The 25,328-nt window shown below is 50.9% G+C and overlaps 1 protein-coding gene across 6 annotated transcripts in view; it reads right to left on the bottom strand.

Moving 5' to 3' along the window:
- MEF2D (myocyte enhancer factor 2D) overlaps nt 1-25,328 on the bottom strand; it is a 76,066-nt gene that overhangs the window by 7,874 nt on the left and 42,864 nt on the right. For 2 of the 6 annotated variants that reach the window (XM_019555485.1, XM_019555493.1), the window contains exons 4-9: nt 17,169-17,306; nt 11,557-11,767; nt 10,670-10,726; nt 6,121-6,311; nt 4,826-4,846; nt 2,283-2,412 (exon numbers count right to left, since the gene is read on the bottom strand). In XM_019555485.1, the coding sequence (XP_019411030.1) occupies nt 2,283-2,412; nt 4,826-4,846; nt 6,121-6,311; nt 10,670-10,726; nt 11,557-11,767; nt 17,169-17,306 (748 nt within the window). Of the gene's footprint in view, nt 1-2,282; nt 2,413-4,825; nt 4,847-6,120; nt 6,312-10,669; nt 10,727-11,556; nt 11,768-16,913; nt 17,049-17,168; nt 17,307-25,328 lie in introns of all 6 variants that reach the window. The other 4 variants (XM_019555500.1, XM_019555521.1, XM_019555508.1 and 1 more) reach the window with 4 other exon arrangements.

Below are 25,328 nucleotides of genomic sequence, written 5' to 3'. Positions count from 1 at the left end.
GGCCTCACTGGAGCCAGAACGAGGAGATGGATCTGGAATCTGTCTGCTAGGAGCTTCCAACACCCCACCTTGAGTGAGACTTACAGACTTGGCACTAGGAAAGATGCAGAACATGCACCAAGCAGCGCTCTGCACAGGCTACCTGAGTTCCAGGTACAGGCCACCTCATGTCCCCTGGGGTTGTCATTTAAGGCCACACCAGAGAATGAATCAGACACCTCCCAAACTGGAATCATGGATCTCTAGAGCTTTAGCCAAACACCAAGCTGTGGGGGTCTCATCCTCTGGGTGCAGGAGCATATGCACACAAGCTGCAAATGATGCATGAAATGCAGAGTAGCTGGAGAGCCAGAGCTCCAGTGACCCAGCTCTTTCCTGCCCCTCATTCCAGGCCAAGCACCTCTGTTTCACTTAAGTGTGCATATTCATATCCCCGCCTCCTCAACACAAGCAGGAGGAAGCCTGAGCGTCTTGGAGCACCTGGGCCTGATTTCCATCTACAGTCACTGCACCAACCAACTGCTCAGCCCCTCTGTCAATCTAATTCAATGGCCGGGAGAGGTGGAGTGGTCTCCCAAAGGAAATAACATCATCTCCAGCTTAGGACTTCCTTCCAGCCATGTGTTTGTGCATCCTGTCTGCTGGGGGTAGATCCCCCAGCTGCTGTCGCCCCAATGATCCACTGGTTTATATGTACTCGGGAGATATTTGGCATTGTTAAGGCGTGGAGGGAAAAAACCCCACTGGTGTTGGACTGCAAGGGCTGTGGGGCAGGGTCTGGCTCTCGCTATAAGCACAAACAGACTAAACAGTTATGCTAGTGGAAAAAGGAGTCAGGAGGAAATGTACCACAGCTCAACTGAACCTGCTGTAACTGCTTCATCTGTCTGTTCTATCCATGGTAAATGGAAGCTAAACCAGTCATTTGCCACCTATTTCATTCTGGGATAAAATCACTGCAGCTTAGTATCGCCTACCGAAGGGCAAGAGAGGACAGATGAAGCAGTTACAGGACATCAGATGTCCACTCAAAAGCAGTAAATCTCCCCCCACACACTGATGCAGGACAACTCTTCATCCATCCACATCCTTTGTGTGAGCACAGCAGCTGGCAAAATGTGCTCCTGATTTCAGTGGGGTTTTCTCTGCCCTAGTCATAGCACTAATGGTCATTTAAAAGCATCTCTGCTCTCAGGCCCAAGGGTCAGAGGAGAAGGGCCCCATGCCAGCATATTTTTGCTTTTTGCAAGGGCAAAAGAAACAGAGGTTCAAAGTCTACCCTAATGCAGGACCATTTCCAACTGAACACCTATTGCAGGCGTTCTGGCAGGGTCTAAGCCAGTGCTTCTCAACTTTTTTAGACTCAAGGCACCCCTTGGAAAATGCCAGCACTTAGTTTCCACTGTATTTTGTCTATAGAAAAATACTAGAGTAATTCTGCTGTTGCAAAGAACACAAGGGAGACCAAAACAGGTCATTTCTTAACACTCCAGATTCCTTTAAAATCTCTGGGCTTACTCTGTGAACCATGTTCGCACACTTAACAGTGCTAATACTGTGTGATACCCTGCAGCACCTTTAAAAGGCTCTCAGGGCACCCCTGGTTGAGACTCACTGGTCCAAACCTTGTGCTGGATCCTCTGCCCAAGGCTGGGTTCCTCACAAGAAGCCTTCTAGTCACATCTGAACACAAACCTGTTGGGCAACACCTATTAATTACAGAGGGTGTTTCCAACACACCTATTCTGCATTCTTCCAGACAGGCAGCTTTGCAACAACATTTTTATCTGACAGTCTATGAGCAGATGCCAAAATGAGTTATACAGGAAACTAACCAGCCCTGCAGTCTGCATGAGCATTTGACAGGTTTCATCTGCATGATCCCTTTAGAGCAGACAGGTGTCCTATAGCTTCCCTATTCCTTCCTAGTCCCCATCAGCTAGAAACTGATTTATGCCCAGAAACGGGATGGCTCATCTCCCTTCAAGACATCCTGGATCTAACAACCATTTACATAAAAGTTCCTTACACAACTTCTCTGGAGTAGGTGTGACTGCAATTAGCATCCACTTTATGGGTATCACTCCCTGTCCTGGTACAACAGGGCCACAGGATGAGTAAAAATCATGTCCTCAAGATCTCTGTGGATATAACAAGGGATATCCCCATTGTCCCTATACATATCCCTGCCTTCACTTTGATCCTGCTAAGGCAGCTATTTCCACAGGCTGATTATGCTTCAGTCTCAATAGGCAGGACAGTTCCAGGGAGGTTGCTCTTACCTGTGTTGTATGCCGTGGGCATGGCAGAGAAAGGCAGGCCTTGTGTCAGCAAACTCGGGGTGGCCACTGAGACGACTGGTGTGGTTAAAGAATGAGTTGCTTGTGAGACCCCTAACCGCTGTGTGTTCTGCTGCAGAAGCAAAAGGAGAAGCAGTTAGAGCCCTGGAGGGTTGGGGTTTCCAATGGCTACTGGGTTTCTTCCACCTGCCTCTGAAGTAGTCAGCACTGGGCAGAGACAGACAATGTTTAAATTCAGGTGAGTCCGATCCAGTTCAGCAATCCTGATACACAATGGATCATGCAAGGTTGCAGCACGCGAGTTAGTTTCTCAGGACACCCATGCAATCCATTGGACAAACTAGTTTTATCTAAAATGCAAAAAACTCAAGTCCTTTTGGCTGCCGTTGGGGGATCGAAGTGCGATGAGTAAAGCCCAAGGGGATATTATACCAGAATAAGGAAGGGTGTGGATTTAAGGTGCTCTCACAATTCTGAGTCACTCATGTGGGCATGGTCACTCTGGCTTGCAAATTGGGAGCCACTTAAATCAGAATAAAAATAGGATCTCTTATTCCAGTTTATCAGCATCCACATAGAGCAGAACAGCTGGTTTCCCAACTGCTATTGCAGTCCATTTCCCTGTGCAAACATGTTCTTAGCAAGGCAGAGATATTGTGCTGACCCTCAGTACCTGAATGAATGTGACCCCTGTGCCCTATCTGCTAAAAATCAATGGCCACCCCGGGGACCTCTCCGATGCAGAGACACACATTGTGTCTCTCCAAACAGTGCCCTCTTTCAAGGGGAAAGGAATCTCTTTCCCCTTAAAGCCTGTCTCTGGAGGTCCCTGAAGGCACAAAGCCCTTTCACACTGCTCTTGCAAGGAAAAAAAATGGGGGGGGAAAATCAGATCTTGAAGTAGGCCTAAGCCCAAAATCTTATGGTAAGCGAGAATTGATCCCCAAAAGCCAGGGCCTGGAAACAGCAGCTTACTTACAGCTCACAATTTCATGCCACGCCGGCTTGCAGTAAGCAACACTCTCAGGCCCTATTCATGCAGGTAAAACTTGTTGACATTTGAATGCTTTCCCACTCCCTCCTGTCACTGTAACACCCATGCAGGTTGCTAATTGTTCCAAGTTAGCAGTCATTCAAGAATATAATAAAGTCAGGCACATGCTCCTGAGTGAAGCTGCTTATCAGGGTAGGCTCAGTGGATGGTTACTGCTCTATGCTTTAGGAGACAGTTTCTCAGTGTAAATCGAAGGAATAGGGTGGCATGTCTTTAAAGACACAGCGAACCCTCTAGTAGTGCTCACGGTGTTCGGGGGCTGCCAGGAGCGCACCGACTACATTAGCAAGGGCTGAAGCTGCTGGCAAAGGGTTAAGTGGATTGTGCTGCCTGACTCACGGAGGGGCAGGTGACTCATCCTCCCTGCTGTGTACAAGGAGGTGGGAGTAGCTGTTTAGAGAGACAGAGGATCTCGGGTGTAGGCTGGGCAATCTGGAAGGAGAGTCTGGGGAGCTGAACTGTGTGTTAGCAGAGCCAAACGCAGGCAGGAGGAGTGTTTGCACTCAAAGGGATGAGTCTGGAGCACTGCAAAAATATGGCCACCTTGCTCTGAAAGAGCTCACAGTGCTCTACTAAGGAAGGCAGGATCCTTAGCCCTGCTCCACAGGAGCAAAATGGGGAGTGCCAAGAAAGTCACCTGCAGGCCAGTGGCAGCTACACCCAACACTACCAAGCTCCATCCACTCAGTCATGCTGCCATCTCGCCAGGAGGGAAAGCCTCTGTGTCACTCCCCTTTGAAGAACCCCCAAGCCCCTCGTCCTGAGTACCACCCCCCACTTTTAATGATGCCTTACAACCTTTCCTGGATGTGGCCACCCTGTCAGCCATCTGCCCTGCACCACAACAGTGTTAGCACAGAGTAGTAGTGATTGCTGCAAACTGTGCAGTCATGAGAAGGAAACCAGGGGCCAGGAGGAGACCAAATCATGCATGGAGACCAGGGTACAGGAGCAAACTCGAAGGCCAACTACTTCCAACTAAAGCAAGCAATGAGCTTCTGAATGTGCCCAGAACCCAATCTAGTTCCTTCCTCTCATTTTAGCAATAAGGGGCCGTAGAAAAACTCACATGGCTTCACTGCAGCTAGTGGGGCACACTCAGGGATGTAAATTGTTTTTGACATCAGTGGGTTATAGGTCAACAGCTGGGGTAAGTCAGCTTCATGGAGGTGAAGGTGTAAATCAGGGATGCTGTTTTACACTCAGGGCAGCTACAGCCCACTGAGGTTTATGCTTTTCCCTAAAACACAGTGTCCCAGACCCCAATTCCCCATTTCACTGCAACCTCTTGGCATTGCAAGAGTAGCATACAGGGGTAAATAAGACTCAGGACCCCTCAGTTAAACCCCAGCTCTCCAGAGCGTGTGTGTAGGGTGGGGGAGGAGGGAGTTATAGGATCATCCTGACATTCGTGTTAAACCAAACAGACTCATGACATGTTGGGAGACACAGACACAGCAAGGGAACTCACCAGAGCCAAGTGGTCCTCCGTCTGCATGCACAAGAACAGAAAGAAAGCCAGTGGGTACCGTTATGTTGGCAGCTCTTCCCAACCCAGCACCAGAGGCTCATGGACAACAAGCGCCCTCTTTTACCATCACAGCTTTGCTGCCATGGGTGCATGGAAGTCTCTCACTGACAGCCATGCCAGCAAAGACCCCCATGGAGATGGGCATAAGGCCAGGCAAACCTGTCCTTTTCCTGGGAGAGAGAGCTGATGCTTTTCTTTTTAAGTCAAAGTTAGTTAATGATGAGGTCTTGACTGCAGAGTTAACGTGAGCTCTCACACCTTGAGTCAGCAGAGATCACTTGGGAGTGACTGCATTGGTGATGGAGGCACTGCAAAGTATTGCAGCAGAAATTCAGTTGTCAGGCAAACTTCAAGTGTGTTCACACTCCAAGCTGCTCAGGTAGATGAGGGCTGGCACTGGAGTTGAGAGGAATGGTCCTACCTTGAGGTGGATCCCACGTCCCCCCACTAGACTGGCCAACTCAGTTTAAGGCACTGAGCATGTGGAACATGAAGTGAATCATCCTGGTTACAACAGCATTAACTCTGCAGCCTGGCCAAACCCAATATAGCCAACACAACCTCAGACACAAATCACACCCGTGGCTGGATTCTCTTTTACCCTCAGCTTTGGTGGCAGGGAACACCCCAAAATGGTTCATTACATCCACTGTCCTCATTTTGGCATCACAGGCCTCAACACATGTGAAAACCCAGGCTCCTCTACTGACATCTCCTTTAAAGCTGCTGCATGCTACCAGCATGGTACAAAGCCCCTTTCCAGCACTGCTGAGAACCTATTGTGAAGACAGCTTTTCATCACGATGCTCTTGTTGGCACATCACATTGCAGCTGGAAAGCCATGGGCTATTACTGGAAAATATCATGTGATTTAGAAGCAGCCTTCCTGCTTTTGGACAGGGGCTTAGACTTTGAGGTCTGGGGAGTTCTTCAGTTGCCTACAGCCTTGGAAAACAGCATCCCCAGAACAGCCCAACTGTGCATTGTATAGTAGCATGCCACTGCTGAGAAGGGGAGGTGTATTTTCTAGCTGTGTTATATGCCCTATCCCTGGGACAGGCTGCAGTATTCTCCAGCAATGATCCATCAGCAACATAGCCGCGTGCTCCTGTTGCTGGGGAATACTGCTGTCAGCCTCCAGTCTTCAGCATCTCCCTGGAGCCGAGCGACCTGATTTCCCGAGAGACGGCAATGCGGCTGCCTTGAGAATTTCCCCAGTTGTGCCGAGCTCTCACCAAATGATGCATGAGCCCCTTGCCGCTCTGCGAGGTGATGACACGGAGGTCCGGCTTGCGGCTGTTGGGGGCGAGCTGGGTGGCGTGGGAAGGCGGTGGCGGGGATTTGGGTGGGATGATCTTGCCCAAGCTATTACCATTGGAGACCGGGAGCAGGCCAGGAGAGGCTCTGGCACTGACGTACCCATTTCCTGCAGGGAGAAGACACGGGGAGTAAATACACGTGTGTTCGGTGCAGTGGGGAGAGAGCAGGTTTGATTCTCCATCGCCCCGTGTAGGCGTCCCTGCAAGCCAAGTCAGCCTGGGAGGACAGGGAATTGCCCCGTGTCAGGTGCTCAATGGTAACTTTCTGTGTGTATACTCTTACCCCAGGGCAGATGAAAGCAGACCCTTTTCCACTGAGGTTCAGCAGGGTGGATTGCACTGTGTTGTACGTAGGAGCCTACCCACTAGCTCCTACCAGAGTGCAGCCGACACACTGTAAATCCCTCAGCTTGGGGTCCCTGGCTCATGTGTCCACACCCTCAGGCCAACCTAGGGAGGCTGGAGCACAGATGAGACTTGAACCTAGGTCTCTCCAGTTCCAATTCACTACTTTCACCCCCCTCCCTCTTGGGGCTATGAAAAAACATGCAGGAGACATGACACTTCTGATTCTCGTCACACTGAGGCCACTTTCTGACACCCTGGCAGGTAAAGCCAGCCCAAAGGACCATCCCTTTCCTTTAACAATCCCATTGCACAAACAGGAATTACATTCTTGTATCCTAATGCCCCTCTGATGATTAGAGTCTCCCCAGCCTCCAGCTTCTCTTCCTCCCTGGCTCAGTTTGGAACTTTAGGAAGGAAGGAAGGAAAGCAATTTGATGAACATCAGGAAAAGAGTAATTTGGATCCGATTACTGTTCTGATGAGACTTTTCTTTTTCTTTGATATATGTGTGCATGTGCATGCCTGTGTGTGCGCGCACGCGTGCGCGTGAGAGAGAATAGGCCTTGAAGATAGAAAGACATTTAGCAATCACCAAGATTCAGCCCTCATATTCAGTGCCTGTTAGACCGGGAAAAATAGGTCGCTGATTGCATTATTAATCATGCCGACAATTGGACCACATCTGCATTTCGGCAGGAGGTGGGAGGGGACGATGTTGCTTCCAACATGAGGCATTCTCAGCTGAGGCCCAATTTTGTTCCTGCTGCTCCCAGGACACAGGGTGATCGAGTGCTCGGGGGAGGAAGTGGAAGTTGCCACAGATCTGATCCCACTGGAGACCCATGGTAATTCCCCCACTGAGCCCAATCAGCTGAGGGAAAATTGGGAGGGAAGAACTGGACCCAGTGAGAACGAGGTCCTGAGTGTGGCATACACTAAAGATGTGCTGTCAAATTAGTGGACCAGGTCTTTGCTTGACTACAGGCGAGTCTGGAAGAGCGGAGCAAAAACCACTGAGTTTTCTCCACTGGACTGGATGGTCATGTATGCTACAGCAGCCTGAGGGCTGCTCTAATCAGAAACAAGTCCTAGCCACCTAGCCATGTCTCCTTAGCTGGCACTGGGAAAAAGGTAAGGAGTGTCCCACACCCAACAGCTCCTGCGTGCAAGACAGATCACCCAGGGGAAGGATTTCATGTCTGCTTCATTTTGGGTTGCTCAGGAGCCTAAGTGCCAGCCCTGCGACCTATCTGGCCCAATATCCTGTCTCCGTCCAAGGAGACATGAAATCCTTCCCCTGGGTGATCTCTCTTGCATGCAGGAGCTGTTGGGTGTGGGAACAGGAAGAAATGCTGCAGCAGAGGATAGCGGTCTGTGAGGATGGTTATCGCCTGACCCTAAATGTTTGCACCTCAAAGCAGGAGGCTTGGGGTCTCTGCGCTGTTGGCAGCCAAGCCACGCGCTATCGTGCCCACGTGCCGCTCGCAAGGCCGCTGGCTTTTATATTAATTGAAGATGAAGGTGCATAACATTTCAAGGGTGACCTTGACTGCTGGCAGTCAGTTCCTCTTACGATGGGGCTGCTACTGTGGAGCACGAGTGAGACACAAAGGGCTGAGGCCACGAAAGATGCGAGAAGCCCTTCCATTTTCCAGCCTTTGCAGGGACACATGCAGAGGCTCCCACGGTAACCATCACAGCGGCATCTTGCTGGGCTGCCTCGAGCGCAATGAGTGCACCGCTGCGTCCAGCAGGAGGGCATCAGCTTCACTCCAGTCATGTGTTATAGGCCCTATACTGCCTCTGGAGAGTCTCCTTTAGGCTCCAGCAGCACACGTGAGACCTCATCTCTAGCCTGAAATTTCCCCAGGCTGCAGCACAGCACCACGTCCTGTATGCCCACAGGAAACACAGGAAGAGAACAAATCCTGGACCAGGGTGAAACCCAAGGTTATCCCCAAGACATCTTGAACTCTGTGTCCACTCTGAGAATAAGAACAGCAATTCCCTCCTTGCCAGCTTCCCCCACAAATGCAGCCACCTGACATGCATCTAGGTGTTGATGCAAGCCAAAGGGCCAGGAAGGGGCTGTGGGGAATGGAGGGGGAGAAGCAGGGGCTGATGGGGGCTGCAGGGCCTGCCGCTCGCCTGCTCCTGCTCCCCAGAGCAGCTGCAGGAATGTGAGGAATGGCTTGGTGACGTCAATCCTGACATTCATGGAACCTGCCAAGCTGGAAGCTGGAGCGGCTGCTCCCAACAGCTGACGTGGGGGCTGCAGGGAGGTGGTGCTGGGGCTGGAGGCTTGGGGGGGGGGTAGGAATAGAAAAAGTGACAGGGTCTGTCTCTGCCAGGTGGGGGTGGAGGGAGAGCAGCAGCAAACTCCTGCCACAGATCTTGGGGGCTGTCATTTCCTGGGGATGGGCTCTGCTCCCGGGAGCTGCAAAGGTACACGATGGAGATAAGACACCTGCCCTGGGCCCCCTTCAGCCCTCAAGCCCGGGCATACACAGCAGAGCATAGGTGTGTCAGGGCACGGTGCTACAGGGATTCTGCACTGCAGCTCATGGGTCACAGGTTGCCATAAGCCACAGAGGTTGGAGGAAAGTCAGTGACAAGGTTGGAAGGAACCTCTCTCCATTGGACAGAATCCAGCGGAGGGCAATGAAAATGGTTTGGGGGTTGGGGAACATGACTTATGAGGAGAGGCTGAGGGAACTGGGCTTATTTAGACTGGAGAAGAGAAGACCAAGGGGGGATTGAACAGCAGCCTTCAACACCCTGCAGGGTGGTTGCATAGAGGATGGAGCTGGACAGTTTGCAGTGGTGACAGATGACAGAACAAGGAGCAATGGGCTCCAGTTTCAGCAAGGGGAGTTTGTTGGATATTAGGAAAAACTCTCACTAGGAGGGTGATGAAGCACTGGAACAGGCTACCCAGACAGGTGGTGGCATCTCCATCCTTGGAGGTTTTTAAGACCAGGTTTGACAAAGCCTTGGCTGGGATAATGTAGCTGGGGCTGGTCCTGCTTTGACCAAGAGGATGGACTAGACATGACCTCCTGAGGTCCCTTCCCACCTCATTTCCTATGATTCTAGCAGCTTCCTGAGCTGCCCAGGTGTGGGGCTCCAGTTTGGCTCTGTTTAAAACAGCCATTGAGATCCAGGATCATATTTTCATATGGACAGTGTGATCCAGGCTCAGCTACAACAGCACAAAGCAGGTCATCAGCCCCTTTCAATCCCTGCCTTCTCCCTCACACAGAGGTAAAGATTGGGAGGGTAATCTTGGCCTCTTATTAATGCCAAATCATGGCCTCTTAGTCACGTCCTGCCTTAACCACACTTTGCTGCCCCAAGGAGGAACTTGGACCGTTAAAACACCCAGTAACTCTGCTGAGTTCAGGCTTGGTCTCACTTTCATCACAGCAGCTGTGGGTTCCTACTAAAGCCTAATACAATGTTTGCTGCCCCTGCTGCACCCTGCTAGGAGCTTCACAGACATCTAGTGAGAGACAGCTGTTTGCGGCCCAGTCTAAAACACCATCCTCCCCCACAAAAATGTGTTGACCTGAAACCTCAAGTTTCCCAACACCTGTATATATGTTTACAAAGAGGATGGAGCTAGACTGTTCTCAGTGGTGGTAAATGATAGAACAAGGAGCAATGGTATCCAGTTGTAGCAAGAGAAGTTGAGGCTGGATATTAAGAAAAACTCTCTCACTAGGAGGGTAGAAAAATCACTGGAACAGGTTACCCAGAGTGGTGGTGAAATCTCCATCTTTGGAAGTGTTTAAGACCCAGCTAGACAAAGCCCATAGCTGGGATAAGATAGTTTGGGATGGTACTCCTTTGAGGGATTTGGAGATAATCCTGAGGGTCCCTTCCAACCCCAATTGTCTATGATTTCTAATGCCCAGCCCCAGATCAGCAAGCAAGGAGGCAAGAATCCTTATTTTATAGCTGGGTAAACTAAGGAACAAAACAGAGAAGGTGAGGTGACTTATCCAAGTTTTCCCACCAGGCCTGGGCAGTAGTGGGAACACAGCCAGTGCACTGCTCTAGCCACTAAGCCACACAACCTGCAGGGAGGGAAAAAACAGCGCAGCTTCTCACTCACCCACAGGACTGGGGCAGGCTCCATTTGTGTTGTTCAAGTCTCCCCCAAGCATTGCCCCTAGAAAACAATCAGAACCAAGACAGTTAGAAATCTGGTCTAGGGGGCACAGTGGTGCTGGACCAGGTAGAGGGACTTCAGCAGCAGCAGCAGCAAGTCAGAGAGCTGGGCTGCATTCCCAGGAGCGGGTTTGGAAACAACACAGATCCAAGACCACATGCAATGGGGATGAGCTGTGCAGCACAGAAGCCCACAGCCAAGGCTTGGAAAACACTGTGGCTCCGAGGCAGAGAGCGCGATGCCTAGCAGCAGGGCTGGAAACAGGATCTGTCATGCTGGCTTCTGCAGAAAGCGGTTACAATGAGCCTCCCGCAGCTCTGGGACAGCTGGGAAGTGCTCCTTCCCACTGAGAGCAGGGAGAGCCATTCCCAGTTCTTTCCCAATAAACTGCACCCTTTTTTCCTTCTTGTAACAAGACTTTTGGTGTCTGCCGGATGTACTCAGGATTCTGAATGCTTTGCCCGTATCTCAAGCCTGTTAATTTTGCCACTAGTCCCCACTCACGCATCACAGATGAGAGACAGCTGGGAAAAGAACCCAGGAGTCCAGTTTCCCAGTCCACTACCATAACTACTGGTGCACACTCCCCTTCCCCTAAATTGGAGAATTTAACCCATGCACCTGTGTCATGCAAGGTAGACAGACACTTGGCTGAGATGGTTTAGTCAGGGCTGACCCTGCCTAGATTAGATGTGACCTCATGAGGTCCCTTCCAGCCCAACTTTCCCATGATCCTAAGATCTGCCTTCCCAGTCCCCTGATCTCATCAGCAGACAGCTGGGAAAGGCTGGCATTTCTCTCGGGCAGTCCCGCCTGGCGCAAAAACCCACCGGCACTGGCTGGCCTCTGTGGCAAGCCTGGGGACACAGTGTTCCTCTGCAAAGTGGGCTGCTGAGGTGAGAGGAGCCGTGGGTCCGTCAGCGAGGAGGTCACGAGGGACTGGGTCACTAAGGAGCTCCCAGGGTTGCTGAACTGTAGCGTGTTCTGATTGGTCACAGGAACCGTCACGGGCATGGCGAAGTTCGGCGCTGGCACTGTGGACTGAACAGAAATGGGGGGTGTGAGCCAGAGGCTGTGCTGGGGGAGGACAGGGACAAGAGGGGGGCTTTGCTGGGAGTTATTCGCTTTGCCAAGGAGCAGGCAGCTGTTAGGTTTGCTGACACCACACAAAACATCCCCGAGTCCTCCACCTGTGATGACGACTGAGGCCAGAAGGGACTAGACCCAGTTCATTTCTGACCCGCTCCTTGTGTGGACTTGCCCAGCCCTATGCAGCCCCTCATGCCTGCTGTGCAGTTCCTCTGCTGCAGGACAGACCCCTCATGAAATGAGGGACTCCAATACACCATAGGTGCAACCCACTGCCCCATACACACCAGAACGTATGTTGCTTCCAGGCAGGCTGAGAAGGAGCAAGAGGTGCCCACGAGGACACCATCAAAGCCACGCTGCCTTGCAACCAGCTGCTTGGCTTTGTCTTCTGTTGTTTACTACAGGGATCGCTTTACGTACCACAGGGTTTAGCAAAGCATGTTAGAAAGAGCCCGCCGAGGGAGCTGGGCATGACTCAGCCCATCAAAGGGAAGCCAGAGCATGGTGGTCTTTGTGTAAGCAAGACCCACACCCACAGGGTTGATGCTGCTAAGAGGATGAATGGAGTCGACTGGGCCAGGCCCTCAGCTGGGGTAAAGGAGCACAGATCCTTTAAAGTCAGTGGGGTACCCTGATTTACTCTAGCTGGATTATGCTCTGTTTACTGCAGCTGAGCCTGTCTCAGGGAGGCCTGTGGAAAGAGCCTGTTTGTACCACTTGGAAGTGTAAACCCTGGGAGAACTGTTCATATCCAAAACCACTGGTCCTTCACATGTGCTTGTTGAAAGGGAGAGGGTTTGTACCAATATGCCATGAGGACAAGCTCAAAAGAGCTCCCATGAACAACACTGCTGGGCCTGCCACGAAGCTAGGTATCTCCTGCACTTGAGCTATGGGGAAGTGTGGGGCTAAGACAGTAGCCCCCCACTTTGGACTCCCAAAAACACCAGGTTCAACTCCTGGCTCTGCTACAGACACCGCCAGACCTCAGATAAGTCACTTGTGCCTCAGTTCCCCATCTCAGGCAGCCAGGAGAGTCCCTCTGTCTCTCAAGACCTTCAAGTCCATTCTTAATAGGTGTATGAGAGACGCCAGGCACACAGTGTCTAGCCGGGGTTCGTTGCTGCTTGCAACAGACATGATAAAATGCAGAGCCTTGTCTTTAAAGGATGTGAACCATTAAAGTCAGTAGTGCTATGCTGATTTGGGCCTGCTCAGGATCCAGCCCATGCCCTGGGATTTCTTTGCAGGGGAAAAGGTCTCTAGCAATGGGAAGTGCCGAACACTTCATACCCCTGACCTTGGCCCATTACAGAGAGGGGCCTAGGGTGGTTTTTCCCAGCAAGTACAAACTGAGGAGGATGAAATGTGAATCTAGTGAGGTGGAATTTTTTTGCTTCTCGAGAGGGCAGGGATTTGCTCTCTGGAAGCAGGGATTTTCTTTCCCTTTCGACAGCACTGAGCACAAATAGACCATTCTTGGTTCCAATATGCATCGCCACCCAAGCCACAGAACAGCACCCAGCTGTGCTGGGCATTGCACAAACCCAGAACACAAAGGATCTGAAGAGCTGATCTCAGACTGGCTTGGAGCACTCCCGAAGTGCTGCTTTGCTCCACAGAGGCAAGGCAGAGAGAGGTCCTGCTACTCCATGCATGCAGCTGCTGCCATCGCTGATGGCAGAGTCGGTGATGAAAGCCAGGGTCTGCCCTTAGGAAGCAGAATCATGCCTATTTCAAGGTCCTTCAATCCCAGCTTGAGAGGGCACTACCCATCTGGGTCCCTGTTAAAGCCAGACTGTCGAGATTATCTTAACGCTCTTTCTTATACCACTAATTTGCTTTTCATTAACGAGGCCAGGCACCTGCTTGGAGGGTTTCCCAGGGCTTTGCTAAAGCCCCATTTTAATTGTATCGGGCTTGGAAAGTCAGGTGGTTTCACTGTCTCTCAGCTTTGCTAGGACCCTTTTGCTAAGTGGCTCCTTGGTGCAGGACAGGGACATGACAGCAGACAGTTGAGCCCTGGCTCCTTTTGCTTGAGGGTTCATGGCCAGGAAAGCTCCCCAGTGCCACCCACCTCTTCTCATCAAAGGTCTCATCAGGACCCAGCAGTGCCAGGCAGCAGCAGGGCACAAAAACGTTCCCTACCCCCAGCCTGAGCTCTTGCGCTGCCTTGACTTGAGCTTTTGCACTATAAGCTCTCCAGGATGAGAGACTCTTTCTGAATCAGTTTCTCATGAGTACCAAGGGCCCTTAGCACAGCTCTGAAATGGATGCAGCTGTAATGTTGCAGCCTCCCTTATGCTGCCCTCAAAGGGGGTTGACTGGGCAGGAGCTCCAACATGTTTGAATCATGCTCCTCCGTGTGTGTAAAAGAGAGAAGAGAGAGAAAGTGGGAAGGAAGGCAGGATAGACAGACAGATATGCCAGGATAGATAGATACGCAGGGGCTACATCTTTCGGCATACATGGGACTGAGACCTGCAAAGCTGAGCCCCAGACCCTCTTCCCTCTCTCCATCTGCTCCAAGGTCCTTCCCTCCTGACTGAGTGCTCCTGTCCAAGCCCAGAGAGGGTTGTAGCACCTAGGCCCTCTCCAGCCGAGGGCACAGGCACTGAGGCTGCAGGGCCAGGTTACGGAAAGCAAAGGGGTCAGAGTGAACGCAGCTTGCACAACAATCCCAAACCCAGGGATGGTCAGGGTGCGGAGAGGAGGGGAGGAGGGCTCATGAATCAACCAAATGTCAATGCCTTCCTTTTTACCATGGAAAGCACATGTCTGTGGCACTCTGAACACCGCACCAGCATCTGCCCGGCCATGCCCCCCAGCAGAGGAGGCAGGTGGGTTAGTTCTCATCACACCAAACCAGCTGGTTAGAGAGAAAAGCATCTGCTCCAACTGCACATTCCTCCTGCCTCACTCATCCCCAGGTCCTCAGGAGGGGGGTGGGATGCTAGGCCTGACTGCCTGTGGGATGCTCTCAACTGGAAGGTCTCTGGGACAGAGACCGGTGAGAATGGGAGTTAGTGGGATGCAGACCCTAAGTGACCAAGGGAAGCTCATTCTTCCATTTCCCTGATCCTGGATGATCCTTGACAGTAGGGCAAAGGGAGTGCAAAATGCTGCCAGTTCTGATCTGGTAGGGCTCTGCCCCCACACTTGGCTGCAACTTCAGAGGCAGATCAAACCCCGCACTGATTTGGGGCTGGAAGGTGAGTGGGACCAGCTTTGTGCTGGTGTAAAAGGACTGCACAAGGCACATGACAATCAGGCCAGGAGGGGCTGGCGTGAACCTGGCACGGGGAAGCCCAGAGAACCTCCCTCAGCTCTGAGCCCAGCACCAAGCAAGCTGATGGTCAAATCCTAGCCAAATCCACTGAGGCAGGGCCAGGCCCTATCAGCTAAACCTTCCTTAACTCCAGGTTTTGTGGCCTGATTTTCTAAGATTTCTCCTCTTCAGCAGCAAATGTAGGGCTTTCAAAGAGGCACAATTCCAGCGATGCCCACTTTCAGGCCCGTTTATATTGTTCCGCGGCCTGCAAGAGCCTCAATCTTGGTCACAGGCTGAGGTTTCATTCGTTTCTAAGCATCACCCCGGTGATGGAGACCTGACTTAGGGCCAGGGTCCCATTCATGTAAGGCTCCTTAGAGTGTAACTACCTGTTTTAAGTCTTTCTGAATGCCAGAAGTGTGGCATAAAGGACGAAGGAAGTGCAGGAAGAATATTCACCCTGTTTTCACAGGAGCAAAGGCATAAGAACAAAAGGGACAATTCAGGAGTGTTTCTGCTACATCCATCCCTGGGAAATCAGCTTCCCTTTCTACTCCCTGCCTGACCAAGTAGCTAATCCTTCTGAAAACTGGCTCTCTTGGACAAATGGATCCTTTGTGACATCCCCTTCCCTTTACACAAATCCCTTCTGGCACTGTCCTGATGCCACCTCAGGGCTGGCGCTGTGACCGCAGGCTAAAACCTCCTGGGATTTGGGCCACTTCCACCAGCTGCACTGGACGGATTGTGGATTTGTTTGGATTTAATGCAAGAGCAAACCAGAGTAGATCCAGACCCGGGTACAGTGAGACCCTTCCCTTCCCTTATGGAGGCAAAACTCTCCAGGAAGAAGAGTTTGCTGGATTAGCAGCACCAGGATTTGACCTGAGGTTAACAACAATGGGACTGGATTTGAAGCTCTCTAATTTAACTGGAAGTTTCAAGCCAGATACCTCAACTCCTCTATATTCTTCTACGCTTAAAAGTAGCACAATCTCACCTGCACTGAGATGATGACAGTGGTACCACTCCCCTCCCATGGGAGGAAATTACCATATTTAATGACATACCACACCCCTTTTCCCCACAAAAGTTAGCAATCAAAAATTGGGGGCATATGTCTTAAATGAGGAAATTGATTCCAAACCATTTGTTTTAAAGGAAACACCTTTTTTTTTAAATTCATTCAGCTTCCCAGAAACAAGGCACTCGTCTTATTTGGGGGCACGTCGTATACCAGCATATACAGTATGTTGGTTGGAAGGTGATAACACCATGCATGGCTCATTCTCAACGCAAAAAACTGAGTAACACATGCCTTTAAGTTTAATTTCGTCTACACTGGGGGATATGCTGGGATAAGTCTAACAGTGCTAAAATAATAGTTCTGTTGATAAGTCTTCTATTCTCAGAGCTCACCCAGCTGGCACCATCCAGGACCCTTCACCTCTGATTGATGCTCATCCTAAGACCTGACATAAATAGCCTGGGTGGGTGCTAGGAGTATGGCTGGGACTGTGCTGGAGGGAGGTGGATATTATAAAGGGGCTCTTTCCTCTCACTTTAAGGCCCCTTTGCACTGGCAGAGCAGGCAAAAGGGGTCTTAGCATTGCTGGGCCTGTTTTTAACCACTAGGCAACATCACCACCTAATGCATCCCTAGTCCTGGGTTTGCTGCATCGGATGGGAGCAAACAAACGAGGCACAGCAAGGCTCTGGGAGCAAAGCCATGCAAGTCACTACCTTTGCATACTAAGTGCTAAGTGTCCATCAGGGTGCAAGGGGGGCAGCAAAAAGGGGGGTTGCAGGCTACCAGCTACTCACTGCGAGCCTGTAACTCTGCATCATTTTATCAAACTCCTCATCAATCTTTTTATATTTCTCCTCCGTCTGTGGGGTCAGTGCAAACACTTCGTCCCCTTCTGGGCTCTCGCACTCCCTGTGCTTCTTGTTCAGCGCCTGTGACGTTCAGGGTTGGGTGGGGGGAGGTGGTGGGGAAGAGGGTTGGGGGGAAATCGAACAAAAGAAAAAAAACAAACACATAATGAAGGTTTCTGGCCAGAGGGGCACGGTACTTACGCCGTAGCGCTTGAATAGGATGTCCAGGTCCTCGCTCGCTTTGCGGTATTTGTCCTCCATCAGGGGGCTCTGGTCGATGGAGTCTTCTCCGTCAGGCTCCGGGCTGTCACAACCGTTAAAACCTTTCTTTCTTAACGTCTGAAAACACAACCGGGACAGGTTGAGATCTAGGCTGGAATGGGATAATGGGGGGCCGGTGGTGTCCGGGGCTGAAATGGAAGGAGGGGAATAGGGTGATGCCTTTACTGCAGACCTGGTCAGGGAAAGGAAGGGGGTGGGGGAATCCTAGAGTTCTGCAAACAGGCATCAAACATGATTAAAACACTTGGGGGCAGGGAAGGAGAGCATGACAAATCCAACAGCAGAACCTTTGGGCAAACCTCATGATGAATCAATCCAACAGCGCGAATCTGCAAATTCAGAGCGGGGGGGAAATTCCATCTTAAATGACCAAAAATTCACAATATCTTAACCAGCTCTGCTCCCCAACTAAGGGAGATATCTATACCTTGGCTATACCAGGTTCCTCTTACCCTCAGGCAGGGGCCGAGGTCTCGACTTCTTCCCGCGTCCAGTTTTGCCGTTGATTTTCCACCTCAATCAAATCAGAGGTTTTCTGGATTTCTGTGCAAACTGGACGTATGGGCTACCTGTTCCTATGGTAACACACTTCTTTACTGGCAGAGGGATGGGAATGAGGATCCCTCCTGCAAGATCTAACCAAAAAGAACAACAGCTCCTCCACCCCTTCGCTCCTGACCCTTTTCTCTACACAAAAGTAACTAACTCCCTTAGCCCAAGATCCTGCGGGGCTTAACAGGATTTAACAACATGAGCCTTTTCCCATTTCAGCTAAGGATCTGGCCCAAGGGATTTGACTAGGGTAACGGAGAGGAAAGCACAACCCCGGGACTGAGACAAGGAATTCCACTGACTCCAAAGGATCCAGTCACATCAGGACTGAATTTGGTCCCGTAGCTCAAACTCGGATGTAAAAAATCTATTCTTCCCACAATTCCCAGGATGACAATGATGGAGAATGGGAGAAATAAGCCCTGGTGCTATTTATTCTCCCATTAAGACACAAACAATGACTTGTCCCCAGCGAAATGAGTGGGTGGAATGTGGTTTTGTTTTCTTTTTAAGGCTGTTTTAAATAGATGCAAGGGTTTTGCTGTAACGTGCAGTGGAGTCTGCCAACCTCAACACAATAAAACTGTATTAAGCAGGGAGGCTGGGTCTGCAGGACTACACAGGGTATAGGCTGTGCAGGGATAATCCCCTCGAACTGGAAAGCCAAACATGGCCACGTTTCTGGTTGGCTGGTCGCCCAACTCGTATCATAGTGGGGTTGCAGCTCCAAGTTGGGTTCAGAACTACTCACTTTGGCATCAGCAGCAACACCCCTGAAGACTCCTTGGATTTACACCAGAAAAACCTGAGAAATTGGTCTCAGTCGTGTTTAGCAATTCTCTACCATTCTGCTGACAGGGATTCATTGTCCTTAGAGCCACACGACACCAAATGCCCCCAAAATGGGCTGGATGCCTCCTGCAATGACCTTCTTACGTGCAAACCTGGCACCTCGGAGATTATCGAGATCAGGGCCTGAAGGATGCACGTTGAGTTAATTGAGTCAAAATGCTGCAGGCAGGGAGGAAACACAGCCTAGGATCATCGGTTTCTGGAAAGCAGCATCAGCAAAGCCGTTGATGACGGACCGAAACCAGAGCGGGAATGGATCCAAATCAGACAGCAGGTCCGAAGCACAACAGAGATCTCCTTCTCCCCAGCTTGTCAGGACAACAGCACTGCAGACGCAGAGGCATTTTGGGGGGCTAATCTCCTCCAAAAGTGGCAAGCTTACAGTCCGTCATTGGCTTCACTACTACCAGTACCTGAGCAAGTAGGATTAACCCTGCAAGCCTGCTATATCACACCTCCTAAGAGCAGAGCAGAGAGACTCAGGAAGGCTTCCGACAGCCTGGCAATGCCAAGGCCTTGGCACACGGGCAATACACTCCACTGCTGGATTTACCCTTCAGCTTTTTCCCAGCACAACTGTTTTGCTTGGAGGTGGGAGATCTCCGCTAGTAAAAAAAAAACCTGGCCCGGCCCCTGTGGCACTGCAAGGAAGGTGAATCATCCCAAACAGTTATTTTAGTCCCCTTCCCTCATGGCAACAGCTCCATTACACCAACGAAGCTGCTACCCCACGAGGGCACTTGTATCACTTGATGGGTGCAAATTTGCCCGTGTAAACAAGTATGTCCCAGAAAAAAGCTCACAAGCCTAGTCTGGGACAGGCCCCCTGGGTTTTAGTACACAACCTGAATTGCCAAACCTGCTTCCCCCTCCCTACCACCCACCCCCCAACACCTTCACTCGCTGGACGCCCAGCCATGACGCAGCAGGGATTTGCGCTGTCTGTTGTAAGAACCTGGAGAATTTTGTACAGAAAGTTCCTCTTTGGCATCAGGCAGCCAGTTTACAGATTGCATTACACATGCACATTTAATCACTGTATTTTCAAAATACCAGAAACAATTAGGCGTTATTATGGAGCCCTCCCTTGCCAATTCTTTTTTTAAAGTCAAAGCTACAAAATTTCCTGGAAGTCTTGGTCTCTTCCCATGCCAAATTCCACAGAGGGGGGGAAAAATAATAAAAATGAAAAGCCTTGAGAATTCTCCCCTGTCTTTCCCAAAAGTAAGGCATGTATCTGCTTCCAGGTCAAGTTTTATTTTGGAGAGGTTCTTTCCCTATACTGGAAGCTCTAGACAATACAGGTTTACAACAGAGCTGACGGTGCTGTGGGCTGTATAAGTAACTCTGACTGTAAGTTTTCTGGGGCACAAGCTTTTTCTGCTCTGTACTGGTACTGTGCTGCATTGCTACCGTACTTTTGCTATTGCATTACAAATGATGATAATGACAATCCAAAAATCATAGGAAAGTAGGGCTGGAAGGGACGCCTGGGGATCATCTTGTACAACCCCCTGCCTGAGGAAGGATCCTTCTCATCCAAAATGATCACTATTACTAAGTGAAACAATCAACCCTGTCCCACAACTACACAGGCAAAGCAAGGGGACAACAGCAGCCAGTGTCACAGGTTGCCAAAATACGCTCGAGATCCAACACAGAGGGCTGCAACCCCCACTATTCAAGAAGACAAAAATCCCAACAGTCTGTACCAATCTGGCCATGGGATATAACTCCTTCCTGACCCCAAATGCAGCAATCGGTCTGACCTTGAGTGGAGGGGCAAGACCGTCTACCCAGGAACCTCCAGGTTTTAGTTGCAGCAGGAGCACTGGGTGCACCCCAGTCACAACCCCAGCCTGGGCTGCAGCCAGCATCCTTGATGATAATGATGAGATATCTCCTCTTATAGTGCAGCACAGATCAAAACACCTGGAAAACCCCACCAGAGGCTGCTTCCATTCTGCAATGTTCAACCCAAACCCATTCTTCTCCCTGAGGTTTTCTAATTGGGTCTGAAATTTTTCATAGCAGAATTAACAGATCTTTCTCTTCTGGTTTGGGAGGAAAGACAGAGCTTGAATTACATGGTGGGCCTCTGTAACCAGCAATGACTAGAGATCTCCACCCATTTAAACTGCCTTGCTCCTCAACCAGTGACTGGGAAGGTAGGGGTTGGATGGCAAAAGGCAATTCATTTCCTTTGGGGGTGAGGTTAAACTAACTGGCTCCTGTACACAGAGGTGAAATGGAAGAATCAAAACCACATGGATTACTCAGAGACGATCTTGGTTCTAGCTGGTGTCTCCCTTAATGAAGTCAAATCCTTTCAAGCACCACAACTCTCCACTGACCTACACTGTATTTTCTCACATACAACGTGTCCCAAGATGAGATATTGCACCTTGTTTTTGAAAAGCGCAATGAAGACAGGAAAAAAAAGATCTCTCCTTGTAGTAACTGAGTAGAGCCTACTCCCCCTGTGAACAGTGGGCAGACTTCACTTCTGCTTTTGCATGGTATGTAGCAGAAACTGCTCTTACCGTATTTCTCACATATAATGCACAATCCAATCTCCAGCAGCCGGGTTGTTGTTTTCTAAAAGTGAGTGTTGTCTATGGTAAAATATGGTATTCTTGCCACTCGTATACAGAACAAAGCTGCAGATGGAAGGGGAAGGGGAGAACGATGTTCAAACCATATCTCCCCCGAGTCTACACTTGAGGATGCTCTGGATGCTTTGCTGCAGCAAAACACACAAGAAGCCTCCAGCCAAGGGCAAATGAAAGCTCTCGGGGCAGGGCAGATGCAGCGGTGCCATCTGCGACCTGCTGGAGACTAGAGGTGTGCTTCCCATTAGCTCTTGTTGCAGAAGACCAGTCTGCTGGGGCAGCAGCTCTGCCCTAGGAAATGCCATGTGCATCTAGGGCAGCTAATCCGAAGGCCATGTGGAACGTAGGCTGCAGATTCTTTAGCGCTTGCTAATCCCCCTCGCAGCCCTCTCTGGCCCTTGAGCAGCTTGGTCGGGGGAAGGAGGAGGCGGAGGGGAAGGAGGAGGGGAGCCGTTTCGGGAGCATGGCCGCTTGCTTTCCAACTGGCAGCAGGCGCAGATGACAGGCTGCCCGGCAGGACGGAAAGTACCGTAGTGTCACCTGCTGGAGTGCTGACAACAGCCAAGGCTGGGAACAGGCTCTGGGTCATGCTGCATCGCCTGAGCAGGATGCCACAGACACAAGGACAACACCTGGGAGCAAGGATCGGGGTTGGGGGGGAGGGAGGCAATTTCTTGTCCCAAAAGTGTTTTTGGAAGCACAGCAAACAGATCCATCGATCTCTCCTTTCTCCCCCTTTTCCTTCCCTCCACTCCCTTTCTAGTGTGGGAGGAAAAGGGAAAGGGGCTGGGGGAACAAAACCTGCCTGACCTATATCAGGATTCCCCTTTAAATTTCATCCTCCTACAATTAACTTTCTGGGGGGAAAAATTCCAGCAGGATGAAAGCCATTAATTCCATTGCACATTTTTAATGGGAAATAAAAACCTCCCTTTTTTCCCTGGGTCACACCTGAGCCATCCCTGCTCTGTCTACAAGCACTCTCCCCTTAAACTTTCTGCTCCTCAATTTTATAGCACCAAAAGATTTCCCAGCCTGCCTTGCTCTTAAAGGGACAGCTGTCCAACTCAAGGATGGCTAAAAAGGAAATACCAAGCATACGAGAGGCGGAGGAGTTCAGGCAGGATGCGGTCAGCTCCTTCTAAAAAGGAGGGAGATGTTAATCTAAACCATCTCAAACCCTGGGAAAGTTTGCCTCCAGTTGAAAAGTCAAGTTCAGCCTCTGCCCTGCACCTGGAGGAAAGGCTTGTCTCTCCTTGATGCCAATGCAAGGAGGAGTGCAAAATGTTGCCCTTGGGAACAGGTGGAAAGGCAGTGCACAAAGCCCTTGATCACCCGATCTGTTCTGTGCAAACAGAAGACTGCTGAGAGCCGTACAGAGGCCCCTTGCCCTGCTGCTGGCATCTGTGTGCAAACAGAAACAGGGGCTTGTCACTGTGACCCCATGAGAAGTCAGAACAGGAGTCCGTCTCTAATATGCCAAGTGCTGGGGAATATGATTCTCCATTAGATGTTTGTCACGGCTGGAGAGAGACAGGGCAAGGGGGGGGTTGTGCTTCCTTTTAGGGCCATCCCTATGCAAGTTAGAGCAGCCTCAGGGCTGTTCTACCTTGCTCTCTGCTTTCTATCACCCCGCCTAGACCCAAGGAAACAAGAAAGAGCAGGGTGCTCCACCCACCCACCACGTGAGGTATTCTCCTCTCTTCTTCCGGTGAGTAGGCGGGGATGGCGACACTGGGCCTACATTGGCAAGGTCAACCGGCGCTTACGCAGCCAGTGCCACCAGGCAGGCCTTGGGTTCCTAGATAATGACCCATGCTTTCAGGCGGGGGACTTGCTGGGGTGGGATGGGCTTCGCCTCTCTCCTAAAGGCAAGCGTGTCTTCTCTTCCAGGTTGGCTGATCTCATACAGCAAGCTTTAAACTAGCCTCGCCGGGGAAGGGAGCGGCAGAAAGATGACAAGACACCACCCAAGCAAGACAGGTGACAGATGCAAGGAGTGCCCAGGTAAGAAACAGGGGTCCAGACAGTCTCCCAAATTGGGGGGTGGCACACGCAGCTAAGCAAGGCCTTAAATGCCTATATACCAATGCTTGTAGTATGGGGAACAAACAGGAGGAACTTGCCCTCAGAATAGCCAGTTCAGACCCAGACATAATAGGGCTTACAGAAACATGGTGGGATTCATCCCACAACTGGGCAGTTGGCATTAGGGGCTATAGGCTTTACAGGCAGGATAGAGAAGGAAGGAAAGGTTGGGGTGTGGCACTCTACACCAAGGAGCAATACACATCCTCTGCCAGCAACATGGGGTCAGAGGGGCAAGCTGAAGTGCTCTAGGTCAAGATACAAGGGGGCCATGGGGAGAGGGATATAACGGTGGGGGTCTACTACAGACCCCCCAACCAAAGGGAGGAGCTGGACCGGGAATTTTCGGGCCAGCTTGCAGAGGCACTTAAGGCAAGGGATGTAGTTGTCATGGGTGATTTAAATTACCCGGACATCTGCTGGGAGGAACAGTCAGCCAGGTCAGACCGTTCCAGGAGGTTCCTGGCCGAGATACAGGACCTCCACTTAATTCAGGAGGTGCACAGTCCCACAAGAGGAAATGCCCTGTTGGATCTGGTCCTGGCCACAGGTGACAACCTGGTAAGGGGCCTCCAGGTCCTTGACCACCTGGGTGATAGTAATCATCGCTTGCTGGAATTCACCATCCAGCGCAGGGTGTCAAGGGCCTGCAGCAAGGCGGTAGCCCTAGACTTCAAGAGGGCCAACTTCCACAAGTTGAGATTACTGGGAGAGGTGCTGGGGTTCCCGAGAGCAGGGGAACTCAGTGCCCAAGATGAGTGGTCGTTCCTTAAGGAGATGATACTCTGGGCCCAAGGGGTGACCATCCCAACAAGAAGCAAGGGGGGCAAGACTGCCCAAAAGCCCCCCTGGCTCGTCTGGGAATGCCTGATTGCCAAAAAGGTGGCGTACAACTGGTGGAAGAGGGATGCTGTCTCCAAAGAGGAGTATATCTCCTCTGCTTGGGCCTGTAGGGGGGCTGTCAGGAAAGCTAAAGCTGACATAGAGCTAGGACTAGCGTCCAAAATCAAAGATAACAAAAAGTCCTTTTTCAAATACGTAAGGAGGACGAGAAAGCACCGGGAAATGTGGGGCCCCTGCAAGATTCTCTGGGCAATCTGGTGGTTGCGCCAGAGGAGAAAGCAGACGTCTTTAATCAATTCTTCACCTCTGTTTTCTTGTGCAGGGACCGGGACTTCCCCATCATGATGCAAGACGGACTCAAGGGGAACGCCCCCAGACCTCAGGTTGGGGAGGACCAGGTTAGAGAGCTTCTGGAGGGACTGAACCTGTTCAAATCAGCGGATCCAGGTGCTCTCCACCCCAGGGTGTTGAGGGAGCTTGCAGGGGTTATTGCAGGGCCCTTGGCACGGCTTTACAAGCGCTTGTGGTGCTCAGGCCAGGTGCCAGATGATTGGAAAATAGCCAATGTGGTCCCCATCTTTAAAAAATGGAGGACGGAGGACCCAGGCAACTATAGGCCCGTCAGTTTTACCTCAATCCTATGGAAACTCTTTGAGAAGATCATCAAGGAGCACATCTGCAATGGGTTGGCTTCAGGGATGATGCTCAAGGGCAACCAGCATGGTTTCATTAGAGGCAGGTCATGTCAGACCAACCTGATTGCCTTTTATGATCAGGTCACAAAAGCACTGGATGCAGGTGTCGCCGTGGACATAGTCTTTCTGGACTTCAACAAGGCCTTTGACACTGTCTCCCACCCCATCCTCATTAAAAAACTAGGTGACTGTGGCATTGATTCCTACACAGTCAGATGGACTGCAGACTGGCTGAAGGGTTGTACTCAGAGGGTGGTGGTGGATGGGTCATATTCGACCTGGGGGGAAGTGAGCAGCGGGGGCCCACTCCCACTGTGAGTCTCCCAGGGGTCGGTCCTGGGGCCCGCGCTGTTCAATGTCTTTATCAGCGATTTGGACGATGGGGTGAAAAGCAACCTGTTTAAATTTGCTGATGATACCAAAATTTGGGGTGAGGT

The sequence above is a fragment of the Crocodylus porosus genome, unplaced genomic scaffold (genome assembly GCF_001723895.1).
Source record: "Crocodylus porosus isolate Cpor-Errol unplaced genomic scaffold, CroPor_comp1, whole genome shotgun sequence".
Lineage (NCBI taxonomy): Eukaryota > Metazoa > Chordata > Crocodylia > Crocodylidae > Crocodylus > Crocodylus porosus.
The sequence above is the reverse complement of the archived record's forward strand: the minus strand, read 5'-3'. Positions and strand labels throughout refer to the sequence as shown.